The sequence below is a fragment of the Haliotis cracherodii genome, unplaced genomic scaffold (genome assembly GCF_022045235.1).
Source record: "Haliotis cracherodii isolate W230 unplaced genomic scaffold, xgHalCrac1.p SCAF_1, whole genome shotgun sequence".
In the NCBI taxonomy this organism is placed as follows: Eukaryota; Metazoa; Mollusca; class Gastropoda; order Lepetellida; family Haliotidae; genus Haliotis; species Haliotis cracherodii.
In genome coordinates, this window is record NW_027266264.1 from 14790509 (window position 1) to 14802555 (window position 12047).

The 12047-nt window shown below is 40.9% G+C and overlaps 1 protein-coding gene across 1 annotated transcript; it reads right to left on the minus strand.

The window, feature by feature from the left end:
- Nucleotides 1-406: 406 nt before the first annotated feature.
- On the minus strand, nucleotides 407-5456 carry LOC139460411 (CD109 antigen-like). The gene is made up of 7 exons (XM_071241907.1): nucleotides 5404-5456; nucleotides 4231-4388; nucleotides 3798-3823; nucleotides 3481-3640; nucleotides 2274-2344; nucleotides 620-745; nucleotides 407-454 (listed from the first exon to the last, which is right to left on the minus strand). The coding sequence occupies exons 1-7, from the start codon at nucleotides 5454-5456 to the stop codon at nucleotides 407-409; spliced, it is 642 nt and encodes a 213-aa protein (XP_071098008.1).
- Nucleotides 5457-12047: the final 6591 nt, after the last annotated feature.

The following is a 12047-nucleotide window of genomic DNA, read 5'->3' on the forward strand; positions in this document are numbered from 1 at the left end:
CACGTACATTGTTGAAACCTACATGTATCCCGCTGAAACCTTCACTTACCTAGCTTTAACGATCACGTACTTTGTTGAAACCTACATGTATCCCGCTGAAACCTTCACTTAACTAGCTTCAACGATCACGTACTTTGTTGAAACCTTAATGTGCACTACTGAAACCTTCACGTACCTTGCTGAAACCTTAACATCCACCGAAGAATCAGTCAAGAGGGCATATCTGGCTTGGCTTTCGAACTGAACGTTTACTTCAAATTTAGGTAGATCTGACAGTAAGAAAAATATGTAAGGGTCAAATTGGCATGTATAAAATCATATTTCCACAAGAATATCATAAACTATTATATTTATAAATGATTTGTATCTTTGTGCATAAATAATGCTGGTTACTCATCATTGTATTCTACTCACAAAAGTCCATCACTTTTATGTTGGCAGTTGCTACTTTTATCTGCAAATATGAACGCACCATTTTAAACACATCCTTACACCTGTTGACAGAACTACAAAAGCACGATAAACTTCAACATCAAATAAACCTATAAACATAAAGTAGTTTAGTTTTGAATTCAGGTAGAAAAAAACCTTCGTAAATATATTTCTTTGAATCTATTACCCCGTCAGATGAAGTAATGGACCATATTCCGAAAGATGGCTGATCGACAAGTTCAAAGGCCTTCGTGAACACTCCTTCAATTGGGGTTGCTTTGATCCATTCGTTGACCTTCTGTCCTTTAGGATCCTACGAAATGGAACAGCGAAGATATTTTGTCAACTTTAGTGAAACCTCTGGAAGTCTGTAAACCATCATCCCGACAACTCTATTACGTATAATGTATTATTACTAAAAAGAGACAGTTACGGGTCACTGCAACAGTCTACAGCCATGTATGGCTACCCTGTATTTTTGCTTAAATTGGATATGGACATAAGGTATCAAGTCATTTCCAACGGTGCTGACAGACAATTTACAATTGAAGAGGCCTCTAGAACAGTATGTGTAGTTCTAATCTATAGAGAAAAGTCTTGTCGCGGTTATGCAGTAGTGGACCTGTCGCAGTTCTAATCCATTGGAAGATGTTTTTTTGGGTAGGGTCGCGGTGCCACTAGCTATGCAGTAGTGGACTTGTCGCAGTTCTAATCCATTGGAAGGTGTTTTGTCGGGGTAGGGTCGCGGGTCGAAATAGTGGTTTAATAGCGGTTCAGCAGCGTTGAAAAGCAAAATGTAGAAATCCTGTCGCCCTACAAACTGTGGAGATCATGTCTCCGTACAAACTGTGGAGTTCCTGTCTACGTACAAATGGTAGGTGTCCAGTCACAGTACAAATTGTAGGTGTCCAGTCACGGTACAAATGGTAGAGGTCCTGTCATGGTACAAATGGTAGATGCTAAGTCACGGTACTAATGGTGGGTGTCCAGTCACGGTACAAATGGTAGGTGTCAAGTCACGGTACAAATGGTAGGTGTCCAGTAACGGTACAAATGGTGGGTGTCCTGTCACGGTACAAATGGTGGGTGTCCAGTCACGGTACAAATAGTAGGTTTCCAGTCACGTTACAAATTGTAGGTGTCAAGTCACGGTACAAATGGTAGGTGTCCAGACACGGTACAAATGGTAAGTGTCCAGTCACGGTACTAATGGTGGAGGTCCAGTCACGGTACAAATGGTAGGTGTCCAGTCACGGTACAAATGGTAGAGGTCCTGTCACGGTACAAATGGTAGAGGCCAAGTCACGGTACAAACTGTAGGTGTCCAGTCATGGTACAAATTGTAGGTGTCCAGTCACGGTACAAATGGTAGAGGTCCTGTCACGGTACAAATGGTAGAGGCCAAGTCACGGTACTAATAGTAGGTGTCCTGTCACGCTACAAATGGTAGGGGTCCAGTCACGGTACAAATGGTAGAGGTCCTGTCACGGTACAAATGGTAGAGGCCAAGTCACGGTACAAATAGTAGGTGTCCAGTCACGGTACAAATGGTAGAGGTCCTGTCACGGTACAAATGGTAGGCCAAGTCACGGTACAAATAGTAGGTGTCCTGTCACGGTACAAATGGTAGAGGTACAGTCACGGTCAAATGGTTCAGTCCAGTCATGGTACAAATGGTCGAGGTCCAGTCACGGTACAAACGGTAGAGGTCCAGTCACGGTACAAATGGTAGGTGTCCAGGCACGGTACAAATGGTAGAGGTCAAGTCACGGTGCGACTGCGCGTGATGCTGAGTCACCACCTGATACAGTGACTGTTAAGGTGATTTCCATGAGACGTACCTGTATTGTAATGTTAAGACGCGATGTAGATGGGAGCAGGTATTCATTCAGCGAGATTACCCGAAATCGTACTGAAATATGAAGTTGTTACACACAATGTAGATGAATTGAATAATAACGAAAGAGACTTTCAAATAGATATATGAAACAAAAGTTTATTATAGTACATATACACACAAGTTGATGAAAATAGTGTTGTCTTTGAAAACAAATGACTTTGAAGAGCAAACGGGCATGTGCAGACGTAAAACTGGTGCTGACCTTTCGTAACTGACATATCATAAATTCATTGCAGAGTAGGTATATGGATCTTCGATTATCAAGGGTATTATCTTATCATATTATGATAAATACCCTGAACCCATATTCGCTACCATATATGACTAGCTTCAGTTTAAGTGAGTGAGTGAGTATGGTTTTACGCCGCTTTTAGCAATATTCCAGCAATATCACGGCGAGGGACACCAGAAATGGGCTTCACACATTGTACCCATGTCGGGAATCGAACCCGGGTCTTCGGCGTGACGAGCGAACGCTTTAACCACAAGGCTACCCGACAGCCCCTTCAGTTTAAGCTCAAGTCGAAAGGCACGATTAAAAATAGCCGGCCAAACAAATTACTCTCATGAGCTGGAGACATGCTGTGCTATGTAAGCTACAAGAGAGCAAACGACACTCTGTCGATGTATGGGTCCAGGGTATTTAGCAATAAAATATCATTATATATTAATTATACCCTGGATAATCGGGGATGAGCATTTTACCATTTTTACTCGGTGTACACTGCGGAGTGGTCAAAACCGATCTTCCAACATACTTCGAATTCATACCAATATTGTATGACATTCACCCACATGGTATGACATTTACCCACTTGGTTGGACATTTACCTACGTTGTATGACATTTATGCACGTTGTATGACATTTACCTATATGTATGGCATTGTAAACTGTCCAAAGTTCACTAGTAGTATATGGTAAAATCATTTCCCTTTTGTACTTTCAGACGCTTTCTCAAAAACGGTTTTACACTTTATGACAAGGCAATCAAGATGACGTCATCATGATGACGATATATATACAACCATTGTTGTATTATCAAACACAAATACACATTTAGTCCAGTACTTGCATTGATAGCACAACGGACTTTAGTTATGCCTTGACAACACTGAGTTATTTTGGAGTTAAATTTGGACCAGTTACCTGTCTGTCCCCCTTTGTAGATGAATTTGTCTGTCTGGATGAAGAAATACTCATCCTTTCTGAATCTCAGATGTTGTTCAACAAGCGCCATCTTGAACTCCTGTGTTGACGGTCGGCAGGAAAAGGTGTAGTCGGTTGTTTGGGATATGCCTTGTGGTATCTGTTGACATAAATATATAAACAAATATATAATTGCCTTACGATTGAGACGTACATGGAACACTCTTGCCGTTTTCAGTCGCCTGGGTGGCTTCGATATCGTGTTGTTTAAACATTACTGTATAAGTAGCGATATTATATAACAGATAGGCACTTACCTTTATCCGTATATGGGCCACCCCATCTATAAAATTAATATTAATCATAAAAACATATTCATTTTAATTTAACTTAAATATAGGCATTAATTGGCATTAATTGACAAAAGCTGGTAAAACGGGACTGGCACTGCCTTGTAGTAATAGTTAACACTAACAACATGCATATATACATGCACATAGATATTATGAGTGAATGAGTCTGGCTTTGATCATCACTATTTCAGCTTGTTAGCTTGATGTGGAAGGACATCGATTAAATCACAATGATCTGCAAAGCATTGTGCTACAATTTCTTTGCAGCGATTTATCATTGGAGATATAGCTTGATCCCAACTAAGCGATGAGTTCTGTCGAAACCAGTTTGGGTGATATATTGCTGAACATACCCAAATTGCCCCAGAACTTGCCCTAGGAGAAGAAAAAAGCTCACCCGGTGTAACAGTTGTATTTGCAGCTTCAACGGCTCTGCCGTTGCCATCCAGTATTGCTCCGAAAAGAGGTATCTCCCATCTCAAGCCCTTGCTGTGGACCTCCACACTGAAGTTGGACCCTGGCTGGATGAAGGTGGGAACCATGAAGATCAGGTTCCTGAAGGTGGATGTACATTGAATTGTTACAAATATGTAAACGAGATGTGCGCTGTCTACCATCAATACAGTTCTTCCAGTGTCACCTTGCCGTTTCCTTTTGAAACTAACTGAACTACCAAATAAGCCTGGCAAAGATAAATGATGCATGTTGAAGCACAACTACATTGGATCAGGTGGTCAGGTTCGGCGACTTCGTGTCCCGACTGCATGGGTCGTTGTTCATAATATCAATCATCGGTTTGTTCTGGTCCAGACTGGATTTCTTCCAGGCCGCTGTCATGTAACTGACAAATTGCTAAATGTGACGTTAAATAACAAACAGATATGTAAACTGTAACTGAAAATAAATGAATGGTACCACGTTAATAACGAACATCCTTATAACGAACTGACAGATATGACGAACTGCTTTTTTGTCCCGACCATTTGCTGTATCAATGTTGTATATATGCTTTTAACGAACTACGGTTATAACGAACTAAAATTTGAGGTAATTTCGAATTCGTTATAACCGTAGTTTGAAAATAAGTGTAATGATTCATATGCAAGAGCAGTTAGTTTTGTACCACAAGCAAGATTGTGAAAGCTATGAATCAGCTCTGCCATAGTAACACGTGGTTTTCGAAAGCTTCGAATGAATAATCGTGAGTATTTATGCTGTTGGACCAACGGATCTTAGGCTCTTTGAAGCATGGTGCATATTTACTATCCGTCGAAATAGAATTCATTGGGTGTAAAAAGCAACATAGAGGTGAAAATAAAATGAATAGATAACTGAAAATGGGTGAAGACACCAGGTGTTCGCGAAAAGGATGAGCATGTCCAAAAGGCAGACGCTCCAGACTAGATTATTCATTGGCCCCCTCCCCACCCCCCCACCCCCACCCCACCCCCAAAGTGATATACATGTTGGTGAAAAATAACATTTTTAAAACGCAGGCTGTCTCGTAAAACAATATTCACTCACTATCAAACATATAGTAACTAAAGATGAAACAAGCATGTACACTCACTGTTCGGAGGCCACTGTTGTCCCACATATGGTGAGCCATATGAGCAGCAGCATTATGAATATTTAACTTATTTTCCTGAAACTGAAATAACAATGTTGTCCACATTACTTTTGAAAAGATTGTAAACAAAATATTGACAATGTGCAACAATTGATGGAAACAATACCTTGGATTGTACACACATTGAACAAAACATTGCGGTATGAATTCATTTAGAATAACATGATGAGCGTTAATTAGATACTAAACCAACACTATATAAAATGATAAAATAGTAAGACTCATTATTAATACAAATAGTTTGAATAGATATGGAATCAATATTCATTCATGAGCATTAGTATATAAACTAGTATTAAATAAACAAATACAAGAAATTAAGTTCCAGAGAGTCTTTACAGCGATCATTTAACAGCAATCGGGATGGCTGCCCAACTCACCAGAAAGCCCGCATCAGTCGAATAAAGAGTGGAGAACTTTGGTACCTTAAGTAAGGCAACGTGAACACATTTATTTAAATGACAGGATACAAATAAAAAAATATAAATAATAATAAGAAGGTTAATTTGATTTTATGAAAATGTGACATGTTTTTTTCCATAAAAGGTGCATGTGTAATATAGCTTATCTTTTGAACATCAAAGAGAGGACAACTGCATCAATAAGGAGTGTATAGAAAACAAGTACCTGCGTATCCTAGTCGTTAAGAAAGTTTATGAAAGTCATGTCACTCAAAAATAGTAGCACCAGCCGAACCTTCATTTAAAACATAAACAAGAAATTAATCATGGTTAGTTTAATTTTTTTGTCAGTTTCTGGCTTCATGCACCAGGACTTTATTTCACCTGAATGACAACATTTATCATATAATTATATTATGAATGATTGATGACTAATGATTAATTTCTCGTGTCTGTGGTAGCCTCTTATTTAATTCAGTCCAACGCATGTATACAGTTGCTATCATGTCAGTAATTGGTTGAAAGTATAACGTTTGATCAGTTCTTATCATTTGATGTCTTACAGGCTCATTATAATATTTTCAATACAATATTCTGTTTGCCTCACATTTTATCTGAGCGGTGGGGTAGCCTAGTGGTTCAAGCGTTTGCACGTCACACCAAAGACCCGAGTTCGATTCCCGACATGGGTACAATGTGTGAAGCCCATTTCTGGTGTCCCCCGACGATATATTGTTGGAAAATTTCTAAAAGCGGCGTAAAACCATGCTCACTCACTAACTCATTCAATTATATCAAATACGTTATGAGGTGTCATGTGTTGGCCTTGATCGCCTGAAGTATTATGAATGTGATAAGCCACACAGTATTTCCAACAATATCAAGTTGTTAGCCTTGATCGCCTGAGGCGTATTTTGGATGTGCTAGAAAACGTACTTTCCAACGATGTTCATTTGTTAGACTTGATCGCCTAAGGCGTATTTTGGATGTGCTAGGAAACATGTACTTTCCAATGATGTTCATTTGTTAGACTTGATCGCCTAAGGCGTATTTTGGATGTGCTAGGAAACATGTACTTTCCAACGATGTTTACTTGTTAGACTTGATCGCCCAAGGCGTATTTTGGATGTGCTAGGAAACATGTACTTTCCAACGATGTTTACTTGTTAGCCTTGATCGCCCAAGGCGTATTTTGGATGTGCTAGGAAACATGTACTTTCCAACGATGTTTACTTGTTAGACTTGATCGCCCAAGCCGTATTTTGAATGTGCTAGGAAACATGTACTTTCCAACGATGTTTACTTGTTAGACTTGATCGCCCGAGGCGCTTTTTGCCTGTGCTAGGAAATATGTACTTTCCAACGATGTTTACTTGTTAGACTTGATCGCCCAAGGCGTATTTTGGGTGTGATAAGCAACATGTTTTTTTTCCAAACGATGTTCATTTGTTAGACTTGATCGCCCGAGGCGTGTTTCACATGGAGTATCCAACGATGTTCACAGGTTCCCCTTGATCGCCCTGGGCGTATTTTGAAGGGGATATACATTGTTTTTCCAACGATGTTCACTTGTTAGCCCTGATAGTAACAATACGCGCACGTTATGAAATATACTAACTTGATACATGTCACTTGATGTGTGAGTGACACCGAGAGTTGAAAATTGACAGTTGACAATGCTTTTAGAAAACGTTAGGTTTGGTCCCTTTAGGCGCTCAAGAGACATGTAGTCGTGGGTTCGAATCCCAGATTCGTCCTGTCTATGTTTTTAGGTCAGCCGCATCATCGTGGGTTTCACTGCAGTAGTATTGTCTGAACCCTACACCGTGATTCACCTGGAATACTGTTCAAGATGACGTTAACAAAACCTAACTTGCTGTCATGGCACTGTTTCCAGTGAAATCATCCGGATCACAAATTTCATAATAATAAAGTCGTCCGGAAAGCGGGGTGTTCGGATTAACGGGGCTCGGACTAACGGACTACATATCTCAGTATTGTCACACAGAACAAAAACACAACACAATATACAAATACTCCATACATCCACCCGACGCGCTACCAAACATGCCTTACTTCCAATCGAGTTGTTTACGAAAACATAACCCGTTTTATGGCTAAACAACCCGACCGTACTAACAGGTGCTCTAATTCCGCTCTTTACGACCTGCCCACAAACAAACAATGTATGGATGGTGAAGGCTGTATACATTAAACGTGTCACTGAGATGGTCTGTTCAGCCTTTTGGAGGTAACTGTTGCCTAAATACTATGCTTTGGTCATAAAGTCCGAGCGTTATTGGTGATAGCTATAATTACGCTCCAGTAATGGCCTCTTTATGACTGTTGTTGACGGGAAAGACATTGTGATTGTAAACATGTGGAAACATATCACCTAGCCTTTATTGGTGATATGGTTTAATGGGAAATGTCGCAAGCCTGAGAAAAAATGTTTTAAACGAATGTAATGACGGAGCGACTTTTGAGATATGTTCATAGCTATATTTAACACAAAGCCATTCTTGTTGAGTGCATGCAAGGTACACGAACACGCGTTGCTTAAAGACATGTTCAATAGAGATTCTTTTGTGATTGTTGAAGTGGTGTTGGAGTCGGGTGATAGTGGCTGTTGCATTAGTTGTAGTCTTGGTTGTGTAGCAGTTGTGGTCGTGGCAGTGGTAATAGCGACTAAAGTGTTTACAGTTCATGGCAGAGCAAAGTCGGATACTTCTAAGGACGTTCAGTTTTTAGTGAAACCTGAGTAATCTTGACACCTGCCTCCAGATGATCACCGTCTGCACTGACGGTGAATACTCGTAATCCAGGATTCGATAATCCGGCATGACACGCCCTAAACTCTACTTTATACGTCCAATCGTGAATCCGGAAACTCGTTAATCTGGAAATTTGGCGTCCGGATTAACGGGGTTTATTGCGAATGAATGTACGTGTAGCTCCATAGGGTTAGCGATGCCTTTCCTGTGTGTATTTGTTTGTTTGTTTGTTTACGCCGCACTGTGTTTTTAGCTATATATATGACGATGGTCTGTAAATCATCCATTCTGGACAAGACAAGTCAGTAATTGATATGGTCAAAGATCCATGCTGTTTGGGATACGAGCATGCGACCAAGTCTCTTCGCTTGACAAACGTTGCCAAATCTGTAGATATGGAGGACACTGAGATGGGCTTGGGTGGCGCTTGGTGGTGACGAATAGAAATAGATGAATGAGAACTATGTGTAGTAAAACTGTAGCAATGACTGCTGTAGTAGTACTGTCGTACCTAGTACCTGTAACACCTACACGTCCAGCCAGACCACACAAACATAAAACACCTTCCGTCTCGTAAATCTATTTCTGTCAAGTTACCTGAACTATTACAATTCACGAGTATTTCAGCGCATTTCGTGTGCTCTAACCACCATTAAACACCCACTTCAACCAGCGTCCTGTCAGCTTGTTCAAAGACCACGTCACTCCCATAGCTTCAGTTATGACCAACGGAGAGCCACAAGTCACATGTTCAGCACCTGGGTACGATAACCCCTCCGCTAGGTGGCATTGCGCTGGTGAGAATATGACATTGGTGGGTTCCTATGTCCGTTAAAGTCTACTCCACATGGTCATAAACGGAGTCTCTGAGAATGAAACGGTCTGATTTATAATGGGAAGTTAAACGTTGGATTGGGCATTGAAGAATCACGTGTTCATGTCTTCGGTACATCTGATATCACGAAGCTAAACATAGCATAGTCCGAAAGAGTTTTATTGCTATTACATGTGGAACAAATTATTATTTAGTTTGACAAGTTTATTATTTGTTCAATATTATTGTCGATATGACCCATCACGTGGATTATGACACATAAACCTAAAACTACATCGTCTCTAATACAGACTTATATAATTATTTTTTATATTACAGGTTCAGATTTACTGTTTTGCGTTTCCTTAAAGCATTTATTTCATATTCTGATAGAGTGAGTGAGTGAGTGAGTGAGTGGGTTTTACGCCGCGTTTAGCAATATTCCAGCAATATCACGACGGGGGACACCAAAAATGGGCTTCACACATTGTACCCATGTCGGGAATCGAACCCGGGTCTTTGGCGTGACGAACGAACGAATGATGTTGGCGAGGAAAGAAGCGGAAGGATAATATATCTACAGATAGTCAGTCTAAAGTGCTTGACGTAAATCTGCATAATGGAACACAGTTGGGATGAAGATAAGGTGTATCTAGCTTCAGTTGCTTCATTATTTTATACAAATGAAAGAAAGTTTGTCTCACAATGCAGGGGAGTTAACTCTTGTTTATATTCGTACAGTTCAACAGGTAACGGACATAAAATGTTGCTCATTACTTGGTTGGTGCGTGGCAATGTTTATATTGCATTGGCTTGTTTGGAGTTTAACGCCGCACTCAGCATAATTTCAGTTACATGACGGCGACTGTAAATAATCAAGTCTGGACCAGACAATCTTTCATATTGGCGAAATCGTACACCCATAGGTTGGTAGGGGGTGAGAAGCACGGATTCGAGTTTACAGTAGAGAGAAGGGACACAACTCTACATAGCACCTGAGCTCACCCGGCTAATCCTTCAATGAAACAATACTTCAGTATCCAGTTTTACCGTTGACGAAAAATATAAACGAATACTCTACGAAAATAAGCATTTCAGCATTTACCTGAATTATAAGCTTCACCGCAAGATAGTTGAGTGTGATACTTGTAATGTAATCCCTTAAGGGGCGGTCGGGTAGCCTAGTGGTTAAAGCGTTTGTTCGTCACGTCACACCGAAGACCCGGGTTCGACCCCCACCCCTTTGTCGTTGCAAGCGAACACTTTCACAACTAGGCTACCCCACCGTCCATGTATATCCTGAAGTAGTGAATGATTTTACGCTAATTAAAGCAATGGACGTCAGGCATTATTATTTAAGAATCAAACCTGGTTCAATAAAGTGACAAGCGGCCAAATAATCGCCAGCGGAAAATATAAAATAGATTATTTCAGTTCTGAAATTCCAAACGTAGATCATCGTTTAGATGAGTGCATACTATAAGGGGGGAGGAGGGGGAGGAGGGGGAGGAGGGGGAGGAGGGGGGGGGGGATATAGAACGTGAATGCCGGAGAATAATGTCCTGACCTACCACATACACACACACACACACACACACACACACACACACACACACACACACACACACACACACACACACACACACACACACACACAAACACACACACACACACACACACACACACACACTATCAGACAGATACACAAAGAGACAGACGCATTCATGAACGCGCGCACAAAAACGAAAAACGCACACGCACGCAAACCCAGGATGAATCTGACAGATGCACACCTATATACACACACAGAGACAGATACACACACACACACACACACGCACGCACGCACGCACGCACGCACACACGCACGCACGCGCGCGCGACCCGTGAAGATCCGGGGTAGAATAGGTCTTCAGTAACCCATGCTTGCTGTAAAAGGCGACTATGCTTGTCGTAAGAAAAGACTAACGGGATCGGGTAGTCAGGCTCGCTGACATGATTGATGCATTTCATCGATCCCGATTGCTCATGATATCAATCACTGGATTGTCTGGTCCAGACTAGATTATTTACACAGACCGCCGTCATATAGCTGGAATATTGCTGAGTGCGGCGTTAAACAAACAAACAAACAAACAAACACACACACATAAAACGGTAGTGTTATACCCCAAGTCCCTTACCAAACCTGGCTATAATGAAGTACAGTTTCATTCCCACTATCTACAAAATCGACTTCACATTTAAACAAAATCAATGTTAAATCCCGATAAGAATCTATCAAAAATATCATAATCCACAGCCATTCATTAACAATTCATAATCTTGTGACAAAGCTCAACAACCCGTCAATATGCAAATGTCGTCATGCAAGCCTTAACGTCCATGCATTTCAATCACCTTAGCGCCACTTAACCGTTCCACAATAGAGGGACATTAGGCTACTTAGAGTCAACTAACTTGTTGCATGTCGGCTTACATAACGCCATTAATATCAGGATTAAACTCGGGCAGGTGTGCTGGACGTTATAGAGTGTGGTTACAGTGAGTTCACAGTCTTAATGTGGTTCACTCAGGGGTCCTCAGTCCGGAAAT